Source organism: Crocuta crocuta, unplaced genomic scaffold (genome assembly GCF_008692635.1).
Source record: "Crocuta crocuta isolate KB4526 unplaced genomic scaffold, BGI_CrCroc_1.0 scaffold248, whole genome shotgun sequence".
In the NCBI taxonomy this organism is placed as follows: Eukaryota; Metazoa; Chordata; class Mammalia; order Carnivora; family Hyaenidae; genus Crocuta; species Crocuta crocuta.
In genome coordinates, this window is record NW_027532409.1 from 4308366 (window position 1) to 4327870 (window position 19505).

Genomic DNA, 19505 nt, shown 5'->3' on the forward strand with positions numbered 1-19505 from the left:
CGCCCGCAGTTCCATCAGGTGCGCTTGTTTGCGGTTAGGGAATTCAAAGGTAGCTTTGAAGGACCACCATGAGGGTGGGCAAGACCCTCAAAAGGCACGTTTCAGCCTTAAATCCATCTTGTTAGAGGCTCCTCTTCTTCCTTCTGCAAATTCCTTTCCAATCGCAAAGGAAACGTCCTCAGCAGAGCATCTCTCGCTTGAAGGGTACCATGTGGCTTCATCCTCTGTCTTAATGTCATGGTCCAGGATTAGTGTTGTCCCCACCGGCCAGGGCTTCTCCAGGGCTCAGTCACCCACAACTCTTCTTGCCTCAATGGCAATCTTGCCAGGCAGTTCCCTTCTCCCCACGATGCTCCCCTGTCTACTTGAGAAGGCAGGTCTATTTGAGAAGGCATGTGGCACTCCCTGCTCACACCGTCTGCCTTCCGGGCCCTGGCACTGCCCTGCTGAGCCAGGCCGGCTGGGGGTGGGGAGGGGCAATCAGAGCTAGTCCTGCTTGCTTTTCACACTGGATTGCAGGTCAAACTGATTGCAATAAAAAGATCCAAAGCAGAATAGAAAAGCACAGGCCAGGGTGTCCCGAGAACCAGCTCCCTCAATTCCTGGCAGGCCCAGACCCTGGCATGAGGACAGAGCCGATGCAGTGACACCAAGAGCTCCCAGAAGACTGGGAGCCTGAGGGAAGACTGCTCCCCTCACAGTCTGGTCATTGCACACTACCGAAGGCCTCATTGCCAAGGGCCACCTGAGATGTCTGGGGAAGTCTGAAGACAGGGCAGGCTGTGGATGGTTTTAGAGCAGGGCCTTCAGGGACAAGGAATTGCTGGAGATTAGTGCCTTAGACCTTGGGTACGGTGTCTCCTCACGTCCAGAGGAGCCATCCAAAGCCATGCCTATACGTCCTCCTGCCTTGACAAAGAGCAAACACTGACTGGATTATTTCTCAGCCTATGAGCACCTACTATGTGCCACAGGTATACATGTACTGGATACCCTACCCTTGACACGCATCTCTCCCCAGCCCCAACTGGAAGGGACCCTTATTATCTCCGTTCTGTCGATGAGAAACCCAAGGCTCAGAGAGGACTTGCCCAAAGTCACAGAGCTGGTAGGCGGCAGAGCCAGGATGTGACACCAGATAACCGGCGCTCATAGGTACTTCGTAGGTGTGTGACCTGGGCATGCTGCTTCTCTCCCCAAGCCTCAGTTTCCTCAATTGTACCATAAGAATTACTTCGCAGGGTTATTCTGAGGATTAAATGAAATTATGCACATCAGTGTTTAACACAAGCCTTTTTGCACAGTGTAGAAAAAATGTTGGCAATTATATTAAGGGGCAAGGTTAAAATCTGAGCCTACATTTCCTAGACTCTGGAGAGACGTCATTTATAGCCACACAGACAAGTGCTCTGACCCACCAGCCACCAGCCCGCTGTCTGGGTTTCGTCCCTCAGGCGGGCTGCAGTCTACCCTGGGAATACGAGAACGTATTTTAAATAGACGTTTTCTGGACACTCTCGCCAGGAACTCCCAATAATGACGCCACTACCAGCACCCCACATCTGAGAGCATGGGGTGCGTTTGGGGGTGAACTGTGTACCCGTCTCAACGCCGTGTGGCCACAGCTGGCAGCATGTCGGCACCCTCCCCGCCCAGCTGGCCAAAGGTCACGGAGCTGAGGAGCAGGAGGTGGGAGGTCAAGCGTCCCCTAGGAAGAGACAGAGGATACCTGAGGAGCAGAGGGTCACCCGTGCCACTGGCCCCCAACTTCCCTCACGGCCAGCTTCACCCCGCCTCCTGCTCCTCATGGTGGCATGCTGAGCTCGGGGCAGTGCCAGCCAGCCTCCGTGATCTTGCGTCCCAGAGAACCCAGATCCTCCCTGAGGTACAGTCTGGGAAGAAAGCAGTGTGGGTGGTCTCTGGACCCGTGATAAAGGCCTAGGGCTGCCATATCCCATTGTGTAAGCGGTTTACTGCGCAAAAACTACCCAGTTGAGGGAGCAGGAGGGGCTGAAATCTTCCCCCAGCCTTGTGCCCTGGGTATAGTCACAGGAGAGGGGCCCCTTTTACTGCTTCACCTGCCCAGAGGGGCCACCTCTTTCTGATTCGTACCAAAGACCTTCTGTGCTAGCAGTGGCCCTCAGGGGACACAGGTGTGCACACGCACATACTGCTTCCCGAACTTGGGGACTCACTCTTGGCCTCTAGGTTAAGAAACGAAAACTACTCAATTAATCCTTTTCCGCTACAGGCAACTGCCTGTCTCAGCCAGCCCAGCAGTTAAGGTTAAAGCGCATGAAGGAAACCCCTGTCTCCGCCATTGCTTCAGGACCCCCTGCCGGGCTCCAGGATTAGGGCCCCACCGAGCAACTCACCTTGGCTAAGTAAGAAGCGTAGCCAGACGATCAGCAAGACCAACAGCAAGCCCACGGGCAGGCAGAGCCAGAAGACCAGGAAAGAAAATGTGAGGTCGTCCACCAGCGGCACCAGCGGGTACTTCATGGTGCGTGTGTGGCTACGCCGGGCCTGCCTGTGCTGGGCAGGCAGGGCTGCCCTGGGGACCTGGTGGGCCGGGCCACACTCTGCTCTCACTCAGCCCAATTGTGACTGGGCGGGTGACGTAATAAGGAAGTCACGGGTCCTTCGGACAAAGGGAGAGCTGTTCTGCTCTAGTGCTCTGGGACTGGGGGGTGGCGATCAGTGGCAGTGGAGACAGTTTGGCTGAGAACAAAAGCCCAGGCTTCCAGGCAGGCCGGCGCGGGTTTGAATCCCTGCTAAGACGCTAGGGGTTCATGAACACCTCCTCAGGTCCTCTTGTAAGATGGAAATAATTCTTACCTCACCGAGCTGCTAAGAGCAGGAATAAATGACAGGAGGAGCATCGCCCTCGGGGGGCATGCATGTATTCTGAGGTCACAGATTCCCTCAGGAGTCAGCTGGATCCCGGGTCCTGTCACTCTGGCGACAGGTGCCTACATCAGCACCTGGTGGCAGGGACAGGGGCTGTGGCAGCCTGGGTGGAGCGCGGTGCATCTAAAGCAGGCGGCTGTCACCGCTTCAGGCAGCGAGTGCTGGGTGGGAAAGGCAGGTCAAGTATCACCACATCTCCGGGGCGCCTGGGTGGCTTAGTCGGTTAAGCGTCCGACTTTCGCTTAGGTCATGATCTCGCGGTTCGTGGGTTCGAGCCCCGCATCGGGCTCTGTGCTGACTGCCAGCTCAGAGCCTGGAGCCTACTCCCTCTCTCTCTGACCCTCCCCTGCTCNCCTGCTCACGCTGTCTCTCTCTCTCTCCTAGAAATAAATAAAAATATTAAAAAAAAAAAGTATCACCACATCTCCTTTTCCAAGAGAAGCCCCCAAATCCTCATTCTTCAGTGAATTCTCCCAATTTAGAATTGTTGCATCAAACACTTAAAACACCATTGGCTAAACAAAAACAGGTCTGCTGGGCCAGCCTGCGTCACTGGACTGCCATTTAAAAACTTTCTAACACACGACAGGCCCTCAATAAATGACTATTTCATCTGGAAGCTTCTGTACCTCTCCTTACGAGTTTTCAGTGAGGGGCTTCTAAGGCGTCGGCCTTGCTCCTTTGTGTCCCAGATAGGGACACAAGACTCTCAAAAGCCATTCTTTTCTCTTCCCATCTCCTCTGTCATTCATCCATTCATGAAGAAGTTGGTACACCTCCATGTGCAAGGCCCTGTGGCAGAAGGAGGCTCTGGACCTCCCGGGCCCCAAATCCCTGCAGTGAAGGGAGACTCTGGTCAGACGGGGAACCTGACACGGATGACAAGATCACAGGCGGAACGGAAAGGCTGTTGCTGGTGGAGGGGAGGGAGGCATGAGCCCTGTCCTGTCCAAGAGGGTCCTGGACTAGCTGCCCAGGCACTACAGGCAGTGCCTGGGAAACACGCCAATTCCTACACTCCCCCTGCTCTGAGTCAAACTCCAGGTGAGGCCCGGACGCGATGTGTTCAGGGGCAGCCAGTCTGATGCAGCCCGGATTTGGGCATCCCCGCAACTCATGGAGCATGGGCTGGAGAGTCAGGCAGACCCAGTTCCAGGCTGGGAGAGCAGGCGCGAGAAGTGGGTGGCAGGCCTGGGGGAGACATGGGGCAGAAGGATGCTCTTAAAAGACACCTGCTCAGGGAGAAGGGCAAGTGGAGCCAGCCACAGAAAAACAGGGAACGGGTGGCAAGGCAGGGCAGGGGAGTGGAGGGGAGAGCTGGAGCTTGGAAGCCAGTGGTTTGAAACAGTTTTAGCCCAGTGTTGGGACGACTGGAGCCCCCAGAGGAGGAAGCTTGGGCAGATGGCATTAGAATGAGTGTCTAAGAAAAACAGTGCCTTGGCAGGCTGTGCCACTCAGAGTCCAGAGGCCAAGACCAGGAGTGGTCTGGGCTGAGGTTGGGGGGGATGGGGTGGGGGAATCTCTTGGCACTGGGTCCTGAAGAGGCCGGGGTCAGAAAGGGCTGAGTGGCACTGGTGGGAAAGGTTTGAATACACATTTTCTTGCCAGAGCCCAAAATAGGACCACTGTGCAATCAGCCCAAGGACACACTTCCTTGGCCGCCATGGACCAGCCAGAGTCCTGCGGGCAGAGCAAGCATGGACACACAACTGCAGGGGACGCGGCTCCCGGCCCTGGCTTCCAGGAGTTGGTTGCAGGGGTCGCACATTAACGTCCTGTTGTGGCAGTGCCAGGCTGGAAGAGGCTCTTGACAGAGGCCTGCACCCACACCGTTCTCATCACTGGTTCCTCGAGTGGTATAACCACCCACGCGGATCTAGGCAGGAAGGTGCTCATCGCGCTGCATGGAACCTCTATAACCAGCCCTACTCACAGGGACAGCGGGTGGCGCGGGATGACCTCCCCTGCGTCTCTTCCTTTTCCTGACTGGAGCCCTGGCAGAGCCCGTATTTTCGGCAGCCAGAGAGCAGGGCCGGCACTTCCGTGTTCCTAAGACACAGCCAGCCAGGCCCTCGGTGAACACTAGCGCCTGGATGGTGGGCTTCTGTTGGTAGTGCTTCCACTGCACAAACCCTGTGGTAACTCTGTTCAGTGACAGAGAGTAACCGCACCTATCGAGGTGATCGATTCATAGTGTATAAAAATAGCAAATCATGGGGCGCCTGGGTGGCTTAGTCGGTTAAGCGTCCGACTTTCGCTTAGGTCATGATCTCACGGTTCGTGGGTTCGAGCCCCACATCGGGCTCTGTGCTGACTGCCAGCTCAGAGCCTGGAGCCTGTTTCAGTCTGTGACTCCCTCTCTCTCTGACCCTCCCCTGCTCATGCTGTCTCTCTCTCTCTCCTAGAAATGAATTAAAAAAAAAAAAAAAATAGCAAATCATGTTATACCCTGAAACTAAGACTGCGTGTTTAGCGTGATTCAATTAAAAATTATTTTTAAGAATTAATCCAATTTTGAGTATTCTGTGAAACTCTACAAAAGCAGGGTAAAAACCCACAGATCTAAATCATGACAGTCAGCCAAAGCAGAGCACGCGCACCCTGGAAACAGAAATTAGAAACACCCATTGCAGGAGTCAAACTTCAGCCTGTAACCAAAAGCACACAAAACATTATTAGATAAGAATCTCCTTAAAATTTAATTGACTAAATGTATTACATTCAATATTCCATGGGTTTCTTCTGGACAAAGGATCGGCATAAATACAAACAAGCCTCTGGGCCTTCTTCCCTAACTGATGAAGAGAAAACACAGGAGGCGAGGGGACTCGGATACACCTTCATATTTACATTTCGCCTTTACTTTACAGTTCAGTGCCAGAAATATTTACAGAAAATACAATAAGAAAAAGATCATGTCTTGGCAACATACCGAAATTCATACAAATTGTATATATGATTTCAAGCAAATAATGATACTGCTTATTTTTTAGCCACAACTGCCAAGCCCTTCAGAGGAGAAAGATGTTCTTGGTCACTGCAAGAGGCAAGGACTTGGGAAACTTGGTTTGCTTCAACAAATATTTATTGGGCGCCTACTATATGCAAGGCACTGTGGAATCCCAAATTACACCTTTTCCCTCACCATTAAAAAAAGAAAAACATCTGAAGAATGTGAGTTGACACTCTGAGAAAAACACTATACAGTACATGGCTTCTTCAGCTACCGAGAACCCACAGTTAGATTCCACATTTAGCGGGTGGATCACCTCCAATCTCTCCATCTCAGGAAAAGAGGCTGTCGTGGAAATCCTTAAAACAGGTAATCTAAATTCAACCTACTGTTTCATGTAAACACAGAAATCAATTCTTTTTAGGAAGATAGAACCTGAATGGGTTTTAAAACGCTGAATGGGGAACCACTGCCAGCAGGAGTGTCACATCTACCACGTATCTTTGAGCAAGGCTGATTCCCACTCTGGGTAAAGTTCCACCTTCCAACAGAAATAAATACTCTTGAAGACTCCGTCTCTCTCAAAATCACTCTGTGGAGCCTGATAAATGCTTCCCCAGAGTATGTAGAAAGTAGCCATTCACAAAGGCTTCATACACACAACCCATGGACAACTGACATTACTGGCCAGAGATGTAGGTTTTCGTTGTTCGTTTGTTTTGCGTTTTACGGAAGTCCAGAGGAGAAGGGGCTGCCCTGAAACCGAGGACCTGGGCATGGAGGACAGCAGTGCACCTACACGGCAGGGCAGCCCCCCACGAAGCCATCCCGTGCAGAAGGCCAGTGCTAGGCAGGAGGAGGTCTCAGGAGGAAGCACGGGACAAAAGCGGGAGCTGGCTGAACAAGAAAAGGCAAAGCTTCCTGTCACCAGTGCTCCCAACCAGAAAAGAGGAGTAAAGCCCCCATCTCCCAAATGGGAAAATGGACTATGAGGGGCTACCTGTCTCTGTCCCTTGGGTAATGCTGTCCTCACCAAATGGCACACTCAGCCGCCCCCTCATACACCTGTCAATGTAGCAACTGCACTGTTTAACCCACAGACCAAAGTGGTCCTGGCTTCCCTTCGAGGTTATGAATACAGGCTGGCAACTTTATCAAGTGGACTACTGAAAGTTAACACTAGGGACTAGATCTGATCATTAAACTCAAAGTGATTTTTAACAAAGGCAGTTGGGTGAACTTAGTCACCATGAACTCAAACCCATACCAGTGAAAGATTCCAAGGGTTCTTACTCCCTTTTCAGGTTGATGTTATCTTGAGCAGAAGGGACAATTCCACACTTAGCACCTCACGAGGTATATGTACCCTCTATTTTGTTTGTGCTGTACACAGTGGGGGGTTCCAGGCCTTTGGGGGCTGCACAGCTCTGAAACACCCCTCCTTCCCTGGGAGACCGATCACAGCATCTTCCAGACGATACAAACTGCATTCGACACAATTATTCACGTATCAAAGCCACTAGCATTACATAGAGTTGCCAGAAACTAGAGCAAACTAAAGGATCAGGAGGCCTACCCCCAGCACACACATCACCGTATGGTTTTCTGACAGTAAACTACGCTAAAGGGAAAAGTTTTATCTGAAGAATCACACCGACGAAGTACACCTACATCAGTTATTTTTAACCTCTGGAATGTTACAAGTTGCATATCAATTTAGGCCTTCTTTGTTCATGTCAACTAGGAAAAGGGCCCATTTTTCCCTTGAAATGCCAACCTGGAATTTCCATGGAAGTTGTTAAGCCTCACCTTATACCTGCTGAGTTAATAAAACATTTTTAGGGTAGAGTTTATTTATCTTTAGCATACCCCCTCCCCATACTACCAACTGGAAACATTGATTTATTGCCCAGATTAAAAAGAAAATCAGTTATTCAATAATATAATACCCTGAATGGAAACTGGAGTCATAGAAGGAGGAGGTAACCTTTACCTGAGCTTAAAACAAACATGAAGAAAAAGGTACAGCAAACTTAAAACCAAGAGCTGCTACGATACCCACATTTCTTGCTCACAGATGACAAAATACATACTTTTGGAACAGAAATATCACAGGGAACTAGGTTCTCCACTATCCCCCACCATTTAACTAACTCCCCAAACATCAAACCAAACACGCCACTGCAGCCCTGACCTGTAGAGTCTACTGACACCAGAGTTCAAGTGGGAAACCACCCCAACACAGCTGTGATCACTCCTCTTTGGACCTTAAGTGTCAATTATTTTCTTAACATAAAATAATCTTAATAAAGAAGAAAGCACGTAAGAACAGGAAAAATGAGCAGTGTACACTCTAGCACTGTAACAGGAATCCTTGGAAGGATGTTCTGGGTCTGGCCACCTCAAAACATTTATCCCTGGCAGAAAAGTAGCAGCGAGGTAACAGAAGTATTTCCCAAACCCAGGCAGGGATTTGTTGTGCCTTCAGCTGGCAAAAGTCCAGAAAATATGACAACAACAGCCATTTTTAACAGCAGCCACCCAAGGGGGTGGTCACTAATGTTTGTCAATTATGATGAAATCCAGCAGCTCTCTGGGAGAGATCTGAATTAGTAGCGTTGAGAGGCTATTTCCCAAACCCAAATTAGAATCCTTCATAAACTGCAGTTTCCTGCTTGGTCCTGAAATAAGAGACAATGGATGAAACCAAGTAATTTTCAACCCTTGTTGCCAATTTACAGTTCTCAAAATTGAAGCAAGAAATTGCCAAAGAATCACAAATGTTTAGCCTGTCATTATGTCCCCACATCACATAACAGTGGAGAGAGTGGAGGCATCACTGCTGTCTTACAACTCTTAACCCCACAAATGCCACCTGTGTCCCCGTTAAAGGACAGGGCCATGCCACCATTTTAGATCTGCTCCTAGGCTGCCCAGAAACTGAGGCCTTCAGACAGATCTGTGCAATAATGAGGACTAGAATGTTGTGAAATGTGGAGAGGAAACATGAAATATTTTAATGTCAGGCTTCTTATCTAAACAAAAAACATTTATGCTTGTTTCTGTCAGTTGGGACAGCTGGACGACAAAAGGACTTATGAGTGGGCAGAAAGCTGAGATTTCTTTCCTTCTCCTCCATGCTATCATCAACATTGAGTCTTTAAACGTCCTGGAAGATTCTGAGACAGATTTTAATTCTGAACACAACCTCCTAAAAAGTGAAGTATAAAACTATCTTCAACTTCTAATTGGCAAATTTGAAACTACCAATGCACGTGTTTAACTGAGATGCATAAAGCCCTTCTCCTCAAAAGGCTTGTATTTAACTAAAATTGTCACTTTTAAAAGAAAGTTTATGGCTAAAATGTATATCATCATTACCAGCAGGAATATGATTGTGTCTGGGTGCCCATTTCACTAGAAAGCCTGAAGTCTTCTATCAAATGGGTTTATAATGTGTTTCTTCTATTCTGGTGATTAAACAGTAAGCTCTTGGGGAGTGATTTGTTTTTCTTTTTACAGTGATCACCTATCAAATTGTTTTGCTCTGATATCATAGCCCCAAACTGGAGTTCAACAGTCCTAGACAGAGTGTCTAAGAAGTGCAGTTCTTGAGTCCAACCTCCTGGAAAAGTGAAGTATAAAACTCTGGCTCCAACTGCTTGTTCCGGTACTTGTTGACAATGTCAGTGATTTTCTGTTTCCGGCGGACATGTGGTGGACTGTAGGAGTCACTCTCCAGCCTCTTTCTTCTACAAATATTAATTACAGTCTGCCTCACCAGGAAACCTTGAAAACAGAGAGTATTGAAATCAGCACGAATAACCAGCATGAATTCATCTGGGTGAATTATCAGTATTCAAGTGAACTACCCTCTGCAAAGTCAAACCTATTTCATTTCATTTGTGAAACTCCCCATCCCTGGAGAGACAAAACTGCTAGCAGAGCTACATAGTGACAAGGGAAAACAGAAGCAAACATCTGGTCTGACAACCCATTTCCTGCCCTGGATTATAAAACAGCTACCTGCATTTTCCAGTACTGAAAGTTTACGAATTATTGTTCTGCTTGTACTTAAACAGATCAAGCGCAGTTAGGACAAAACATGCTTCCTATTTACAAGAACCATAATATTTTCTACATAAGGGATCGATTACGTAATATCACCATTTCCTTATTTCTACTTCTTCTCAGTTCATAAAAAATGTTTAAATAAATAAATAAAAGAGAGAAACCTTAACTCTTCAGCCATATATGAAGACCTTACCAAGTGCTCGCCTGCTGACAATCATCCCATCCACAAGAGGGATGACCATGTTAAATTTTCCAGTGGCTCCTTGAATTTTTATTCGGAATAATCCAGTGTTTAAAGGGTGGATAAAGATGACAGGAACTTCTTTTTCAAGAGTTGTAGATCTTAAGAAAGGGAAAGAAAACTTCTTTTACCCCAGACATATAAAAGCTGAAGTCCCACATGTGTAATATAAGAATATTAAGGAGGGGCGCCTGGGTGGCTCAGTAGGTTAAGCGTCCAACTTCAGCTCAGGTCATGATCTCACAGTTCGTGGGTTTGAGCCCTGCATCGGGCTCTGTGCTGACAGCTAGCTCAGAGCCTGGAGCCTGCTTTAGATTCTGTGTCTCCCTCTCTCTCTGACCCTCCCCTGCTCCCACTGTCTCTCTCTCTCTCAGAAATAAATACAACATTAAAAAATTAAAAAAAAAAAGAATATTAAGAAAACCTGAAGCCAGGCATTTTTTTGTTTATTTATATATTTTGAGAAAGAGAGCAAGTGTGTGCACATGCACATGATTGGGGAGGGTAGGAGAGGGGTGAATCCCAAGCAGTCTCTGAGCACATAGTGCACAGCCTGATGCGGGGGCTTGATTTCATGAATCATGAGATCTTGACTTGAGTTGAAGTCAAGAGAAGCTTAACCCAGGCGCTTCACTGCCAGGTTTGATGCAGTCTGAGAACAGCCAACATGTCAGTCTGCTCAGATCCTCCTTCTGGGAGCCCATGTTGCTACCCCCTACTAACACGTAGCCCTAAATGCCCATTACTGGGGTGGGCTTTACAAACTGACAAAAAAGAGGGCTAAAAAATGTGTTTTAAAACCACTAGAGACACAGGGTGGAAGGAGAGGCAGAAAAGTCTCTGGTGAGGAGGTAGGAATCTAGCAACCAGCTATGGGACTTTCACTTAGTTCCTCCTTCTTGTAGTGAATAATCCAGGGGTGGCTAAAGTGCCCAGAACTTCTCCAGTCAATGCTGGAATCTCAGAGCAGAAGTGGGGATCTAGTTCAGGCCCACTACGGGGATCTCCGATCTTTTTTTCAGGGGTGAGGGGAGGAGGCTGGGCCAGCTGTGTCCTCCTTAGCAAAGGTGATAAAAGGCTGTATCTTGGCAGGGCCAAAGCCTCAGAGTAGGTAACAGGTGTTAATGTCACAGTTTCACCTTTAGAAGACAGAGATACACATCACACTTGGGGTTATGTTATTGCATCTAGAGGTATCCATGTTATTACTCTGTGATACTTGTTACATGCTGGCCTTTCTGTTTTTTGTTTTCAATACAATGAGCTTTCTTTCTAAGTAGATAAAGTGATTCTGGCCAAAGCAACATTGAGTCACTTTTCAATATGTTATATAAAAGTCAATCCTGTAAGTAATTCTGTCAGCAAGACACACTGTTGATTTTGTTAGTCTACCAACAAAATACGATTTTTACAGTCTAGTCATATTAGAACTTTTGACCTAAAAAGATTGAAACAGGGGCGCCTGGGTGGCTCAGTCAGTTAAGCATCCGACTTTGCCTCAGGATCTCTTGGTTTGTGAGTTCGAGTCCTCCATCTGGCTTGCTGCTGTCAGCACAGAGAATGTTTCAGATCTCTCTCCCTCTCTCTGCCCTTCTCCTGCTCACCTTCTTTCAAAAGTAAACATTAAAAAAAAAACTGAAACAGTAACAGCACCACCTATACAAGACACTTAAAAGTTCTCTTCCTGGGGCCCTGGGTGGCTTAGTTAGTTAAGCGTCCGACTTTTGCTTAGGTCATGATCTCACGGTTCGTGGGTTCGAGCCCCGCGTCGGGCTCTGTGCTGACTGCCATCTCGGAGCCTGGAGCCTGTTTCAGTCTGTGACTCCCTCTCTCTCTGACCCTCCCCTGCTCACGCTATCTCTCTCTCTCCTAGACATTAAAAAAAAAAAAAAAAAGTTCTCTTCCAAACTAATTCTAGAAAAGTCCACCTAATGAACTACTCTAGTCTCTTCAGCAAGTCAGCATCATGGAGGAAAAGAGGGCTGTCCTGGAGTAAAAGAGACTGAAGGCGTATTAACATCAGACACAACGTCCTAGAGTGGATTGAACAAAACAGCTATAAAGGATATTTTAGAGGAAACGGAGAAATTTCAATATGAGATGGTTATTAGATAAAATTAAGGAACTATTACTAATTTTAGTATTGTGATATTATCTTTTATTTGAAAAGTGTTCTTACTTATAAGAAATGTAGACTGATATATTTAGAGTGTCAGAATATCTATAATTTCCTTCAAAATACTTTAACTAAAAAAACACAAGTTTTAAGAATGACATGTCCTCTTCTGGAAATTTAAAAATATGATGTGAAAATAAATCACCTTCACTCACTTCAATTCTGTAACAATAATCTAATGATGTTAGAATAAATTCATCATACATGTAATATAAACAGACCACGTAGCTTGATATCAAGGGTAGCTCTCTGACATACCATATAAGGTTAGCATTTGGGGTCAGAGGTCTGGGTTCAGATCACTTTCTCCTTCATTAACTGGATGTGTGATACTGAGGAATAACCTCTATGAACCTATTTTATTCCATTTGTACAACAAAGATGATAAGTGTACCTCTTGGGGGTGTTTTAAAGTATTTGTTCAAACCAAATGCAAGCAAGCAAAAAGTCTTGAAACTATAAAGCTTATACAAATACACTGTTACTAATCTTAGAATCCTCTCACGTTCTTTTTATCCTTTTTGTGCATAAGCAACTAAAATAGAAATCTTACCACTATAATAGTTAGTATTACATTTTACTTAGAAATATTTTTCCATTAAGCAGTTCATTTAATTAGGATGTTTACAACTATTGGTTGAAACAACCAATTTACCCAATTTTACTTCTGTCTAACACTGCTAGTCTGTTGTTATGGGCCTCATTAATACTTAGCTGCTTCCAGCTGTTCATTTTCCTCTTTGCTGCAGATTAACGTAAACTAGCAATGAATTATGCCGTTTTAAAATACTTGCTAATTTATCACCTTGTGCATGTATCCACCAACTTCTTTGATTTTCCCCCCTAATTATGTTTATTTTTTATTGCCTTCATCCCTTTTGCTTCTTATGTCTTCTTTATGAAATCGTAGTCAAGGCACTGTAACAAATAGATTTCTCTGTGCTTAAAGACATGCTGATGAACCTCAGGCAAATGAAGACTGTACCTCAGAGAAGTGCTACTATTTGCAGTAGTTTCCACACCAGTACTGATCTCCGTCAGCAGGTCTGAAAGGGGAAAGTTTTCTGGAAGAAAGTAACAGCATTACAATTACTATCTCCCTCATGTTTCTAAAATAAATAGAATGAAATCTAATTTCTTAATCTCTTTATACAGGTGTGCACAGGATTGTGCTGTCCTAAAATACGTAATCCTAACTATTCCTTACCAAAAAAGAAAAAAGCAAAAAAGCCTCCCCCAAGACACCCAAGACATTTTAGCTAAGTTCTTCTAAAGAGGAATTTTTATAGAACATGACCTGTGGTCTTTGAGGGTTTGGTTGAAAAGCAACTATCACACTTTCCCATGAGCCCTGAGCTAGATGACATTCTTGGCTAAGTATACATTTCTAATGCTCTGATGTTGCGTATACAAAAATCACGAGGAACTTATCCACAGCAGAATTCCTGAGGACAAATTAATCTTTACACCAGAACCAGATAGTAGGGTTCATGCAGAGGTGGGGGAAGTGATCCTCCTTCCTCTTTCCAGAGGTCCTGGGATGGCTGGGAGCCATAGGCAGTGGGACCAACTGGCAATAGGCCATTAACTGTGACATCAAGAATAGCTAAAAATTTTATACCCACTAGTTTCACCAAATCGTCATAATCAGGAAGTAAATGCCATGAATGTCTCCATGTAACAGATGGGTAATCTAAGGCTTAAAGAAATTGAGTGAGGGGTGGAGCCGGGATGCCAACCCAGGCTTGCTGAACTTGGGCCCCAGCACGGCCACACCTGTGCTGCCTCTTCCTACAGACATTCAGCAAGTCACTGTCATTCTACAGTAATTTTGCTTATGGACAATGCCCTTACACAGTACCTATATCATCATAGCGCTCCACCCAGACTACAGAAACTCTGGTCTCAGGTCCAAGGGGAGGCACTGGGCGACCCTGAGGCAACTTCTTCATTCTGGAACTGGGACTAAGCTGAGGTAGAGAGAAGCAGAAAAGGAGAAAGGGAAGGGGAAAAAAAAAAGTGGCTTAATAAAACTATCCAACCACATATTCATCAAGCTACCCAGTGATGTAAATATCAGGTCATGAGAAATCACTTCGGGAAAAAAGTGAAATATATTTGCAAAAATGCTCTTCTTTGGCTCCTCTGTTTATCAAGTCTCAACCTAGAACAAAGAAATGAAGGTCTTAAATTCTCAAAGGAAAAATGTTAAGGAATACTGAGCAATTATAATTTACAACAACACAAGTAGAATTTGTGGGCAGAGTCTTAATGAGGGCTTCACAGGACCGGAGTCCATCTCTACAGTCGGCGAGCAGAACGCCTTCCTCATCACAATGACATCACCGGTGTGCCTGGGGATCCTGATCTCTAAAATGCCCACCAGCAAGTTACTTCTAGTTCTCATTTCTAGTTCTGGAAAGGCCAGAACTTTCCTACTGCAGTCTAGGCCAAAAAAGGCCTTTTTCCTGTCAGCAGAGAAAGAAAAAAAAAGGGGGTAACTTATGTCTTTGCTATTGCGCACAGCTTGCTTCTGGCTTCCCTGCCCACCAAATTGGCTTTAAGTTTCTCTGAAAGGCTGGCGGGACTATGTGGTTCCCTGTCAGCAAACGGGCACTCTGAGTCCCACCCCTGAGGGCATGCAGTGGAGGTGAGTTTATGCTAAAGCCACAAACAAAGCTATGTGTACAGAAGGGAGAATCATATATTTAAGTTGAATTTTAAAAATAAAACTGCTTTGTTAGCACAGAAATATACCTGTCTTTAGCAGATGAACAGAGACCATGGAAATTCCCCCTAGCTTCTTGTTTCCATTTTTATTTCTGTCCTGGCATTCACAGAAAATGACTGTGGCTAAGAGATCGTCCCCAAACAGGTGGCAGACACCTGTCCCACCCAGAGACTATTTTCTTAGCATGGCTCCTCACCAACTTTGAATCTCTGACTTCCAGCCCTAGATTTAAAGGGCTCCTGTGATTAGGTCAGGCCTACCTGGATAATCTCCCTTTTGATCAGCTCAGTGCAACTGTAACAACTGTATCTACAAAGTTCCTTTTTCCTATATGATGTAATAACATAATCATAGGCTATCCTCTCATATTCACAGGTTCTACCCCCACAAAGGGAGGACCTCATACGGGGCAGGAGGCCCTGGGGGTCATCTGCCTTACACAGTGACCTCTTTTTCTATAACCTTAATAAACTCACTCAGTAGATCTAGAGTTTTAAAAAAAGATTTCTCAGGGTTTTTCTATATATGATCATGTCATCTGCAAATACCTACAGTATTATTTCCCCTTTCCAATCCTTTGCATTTTATTTCTTTTTCTTGTCATATCTCCCTGCATAGGACTCCATGTTAAACAGAAGTGGCGAGAGCAGACACCCTTGCTTTGTCTTCCATTTTGGGGGAGAGCAGTCACAGAACAGTGTACAGTATAAGGTTGGCTACAGGCTTCCTTCCAGTAGAGCTCTGTCTCAGGTTGAGAGAAGTCTCTTCTGTTTACAGTTTGCTGAAAGTTTTTCTCATGAATGAATGTTGAATTTTATGGCAACTGCTTTTTCTGCGTCTATTGAGATAGCATAATTTTTCTTTTTTTAGTTAGCAGTGTGAAAATTAAGGGAAACCTCACTCAAGTGGAGTAGGGAGGCTAGAAAAGGGAGCTGTACCACCCAAAAGCAAGTATAGTCAGAACTGTCAATTACAGATCTCCAACAGAAGAATCATCAACAGGAAAGAATCATCAATTATAGGCCCCACCAGGAAAAGACTTACATGGAATCTTCTGCCAAGAAACTGACTACTCCTGCAACTTAGCCAATGAAAAACCTTGGTCATTCTCATCCCAAACTCTTGCTTTTCTCCAATGGACTTTCACTCAAAATGACCCCTCCCAATATCCTCCATCTCCATAAAATGATGATCTTCTCCTTTGTTTGCTGGACTTGTCTATAGTTTTACCATAGGCTGCATCCTGAATTGCGATTCTCTGCTATTCTTGAGTAAACCCATTTTTGCTGGTAAAATAAGTTCTGGTTTTTTTTCTTTTATTTTAGAGAGAGAGGGGGCACAAGTGGGGGAGAGGGGCAGAGGGAGAGAGAGGATTGTAAGCAGTCTCCATGTTCAGCATGGAGCCCAACATGGGGCTCAATCCCCATGATCTGGGATCATGATCTAAGCCGAAATTAAGAGTTGGATACTCAACCGACTGAGCCACCCAGGCACCCCATGGTAAAATGAGTTCTATTTTTAAGGTTAGTGGTAGTCTGCAAAGTATAATAAAAACATGGTGCTTTACAGATTTTGGATTTTAAGGGATAACTACGCTAACATTCAGAAAATAAGTTCAAGGACTGCCTGAATATTAGAGCTGGCTAAAATTCTACATTATCACCTGACACAGACATGTTCAACTACAAAGTATTCTATGAAACCTTTTAAATACAGCAACTCCTGATTTTCAAAATCAGTCTGCTTCAGAGTCTTACACAACTTAACTATTTTTCCTAAATCAATTTTAAAGGTGAATACTTCTCTTGTATTCTCTCTCTATATATAGTTGACCCTTGAACTACGCAAGGGTTGGGGTGCTTATCCCCCTTGCAGTTAAAAATCCAAGTGTAACTTTTGATTCTCCAAAAATTTAACTATTAATAGCCTCCTGCTGACCAGAAATCTTGCCAATAATACAAATAGTCAATTAACACATAGTTTATATTTTAGATGTACTATGCACTGTAAAGCTAAAGAAAATAAAATGTTATTAAGAAAATCATAAGGAAGAGGCACCTGGGTGGCTCAGTCAATTGAACTCTTGATTTCACCTCAGGATATGATCCCAGGGTCATGGGATCAAGCCCTGTATTGGACTCTGCACTAAGCATGAAGCCTGCTTAAGAATATCTCTCTTTCCCTCTCTCCAGCTCATGCGTTCTCTTAAATAAAATAAAATAATCATAATCATAATGAAGAGAAAGTGCATTTACAGTACTACACTGTATTTACTGGGGAAAAAATCCACACCTAAGTGGACCCATGCAATTTAAACCTGTGTTGTTCAAGAGTCAACTGTATTTAGGTTAAATACTACTTTGACTAGAAATGAGCCAAATTAAAATCCTGTAAAATCAAAGAGTGGCTCAATCAAGTTTACACTTCTTTTGGCTTTCTTATTATTTGTTACAAACCAATCTTCCTACATTTGTGAAATGACCCAATACTCTTGCTATCCTTTACTTGTCCACTTTCTAGTAAGGATGAAGAGGGAACATGAGGAGAAAACAAAAATAAAGACATGACATCTCCTGATACGCTAAGAAAGAAAGTATAAAAGTAAAATGCTCCCTTCTTGCGGTGGCTAGGTCCCTCACTCAGTGTATCCATTCCTACACAGGGCTAATCTCCAAAATGCTACCATTTGTACACAGCAGACCTGTTTAAGCAGAATGCTGGATGATTAACGCCGTGGAATGTACAGTCACTATTGTACCTTTAATAGATATTTCAGGGACCCAATAAAAACGTAGGCTGAGAAGGAACTGGTGAGAGAACCAAGCATGGCACCAGAATGGACAAATCACAGAAAACAGAGGCTGTCTTACAATGACCTATTTGTTGCAGGCTGAAAAAAAGAAAATCATGAGAATTTGATTTTAAAAAATTAAGATACTAATGAATCAGTACTGCTATAATTGCTCTCTGGGTTACGGTTAACAGGTTTTCAGGCACGAATCTATAATTACCCCCATTTCATGACAAATTTTTAGAGCTCTAAACAAAATGACTTACCCGCTGTGAGGAATTAAGATTGTCGGTGTGATTAGGGAAAAGCTCAAGTGTCAGGGATGGCTGTTTTAGGATCCCAGGCATAAGATCCATATTTGAATCACTATCTTGGTCTGAGATGTTACTTTCCAATGAATCGGCTATGGGGTTTAAAAAAAAAATCAATTATATCTACTTCTTTGGAGAAGTGTTTAAACTAATTACACTAATAGTCTAACTTAAGTCACTTAAGAGAAGTCACTGCCTCTAGACAAAGGGTTGGTAAACTTCTGTAAAGGGTCATAGTGCTGGCTATGCAGTTCTCTATTGCATATTTTTCTTTGTATTTTATTTAGAACACATTAAAAATGTAAAAACTGTACTTAGCGTTCTGATTCTGGTCTGTGTGCCATAGTTTGCATGCACAGGATAGCTGAGGTAAGACTAGTATAAGCCATCTGTTATTCTCTGAATTATCTGGAGCGTGATACCAAGCAGCACTGGGGCATTCCAAAGTTACAGAGGACCTAGTCTGTGGTGAAGAAGTGGTCTGGTTGGAGTCAAGCACACAGAGAGTTATAAAAAGCAAACACAAAGACAAGTCTCCAGAAACAAAAGGAGGCTGAGTTGGAGCAGGGGCACAGGTGGCACATGGGATGTTTCACGACACAAGTGAAGACCCAAATGAGGCAACTAAAGTGCACAGACGAGGGTCAAGCTGCATTGGTACTAACAGACACCACCAGGGAGGGCTCAACCCACACAGGACAGACGGGGCCTGGCATCTGAAATCAGGGTGGTAGATATGAGCCTTGACACGAAGGCAAACACTGCTAGGATACTGACCTAGACCATGGAAGGCCCTCTTGCCAGGGACACAACTGGCCCCAGAATATAAGATGGGGGGCTAGGGGGAAATCAAGGATCCAAGTACAAAGGTCAGGAGGCTGCCAGAGCAGAGCACAAGCAAAGTTATTAGCCTGGAGATGAGACCAGGAAAGTGTGATGTGTAGCAGCCCATCCTATAGATGGTCTCAATGAAGCAGGTGAAGCTTCCCACCTATTGCCTGGTCAGGCACAAAGAAGTGGCCTAATTTACAAGAAACAAAGGTCCTAGGCAAGATAAGACTATGGGTTCAGACTGAGAAGTAATAATCACTCCTAACCCTTAAGAAGAACAGGTTTAATCGCCACCTTTTCTGGGCTGTGGAGTTTCTCCTGTCTGGTGTCAGATCAGCCAAATGCTATCACAAGAGCCCTCCAATTGTAGGATTCTCTGGCATTCCATATGAGGCTGCCACATGGAAATAAGCGAGTAGGTGGGGGCTCATTCATAATTAGAGAAAGAAATGAATAAACTGGAAAACAAGGCTTCTATGTATTGATT

At 45.0% G+C, this 19505-nt stretch overlaps 2 protein-coding genes across 6 annotated transcripts in view; both read right to left on the reverse strand.

Annotated features, from left to right (window-relative positions):
* Positions 1–2794, reverse strand: part of ADIG (adipogenin) — a 30661-nt gene extending 27867 nt beyond the window's left edge. For 2 of the 4 annotated variants that reach the window (XM_077778868.1, XM_077778870.1), the window contains exon 1: positions 2376–2794. In XM_077778868.1, coding sequence (XP_077634994.1) covers positions 2376–2502 — 127 coding nt within the window. In that variant the 5' untranslated portion in view covers positions 2503–2794. The remainder of the gene's footprint in view (positions 1–2375) is intronic. The other 2 variants (XM_077778867.1, XM_077778871.1) reach the window with 2 other exon arrangements.
* Positions 2795–5582: 2788 nt separating this feature from the next.
* The window catches only part of RALGAPB (Ral GTPase activating protein non-catalytic subunit beta), an 87689-nt gene continuing 73766 nt past the window's right edge, over positions 5583–19505 (reverse strand). For both annotated transcript variants that reach the window (XM_077778896.1, XM_077778895.1), the window contains exons 26-30: positions 18143–18279; positions 14216–14324; positions 13340–13418; positions 10131–10279; positions 5583–9652 (exon numbers count right to left, since the gene is read on the reverse strand). In XM_077778896.1, the coding sequence (XP_077635022.1) occupies positions 9459–9652; positions 10131–10279; positions 13340–13418; positions 14216–14324; positions 18143–18279 (668 nt within the window). In that variant the 3' untranslated portion in view covers positions 5583–9458. The remainder of the gene's footprint in view (positions 9653–10130; positions 10280–13339; positions 13419–14215; positions 14325–18142; positions 18280–19505) is intronic.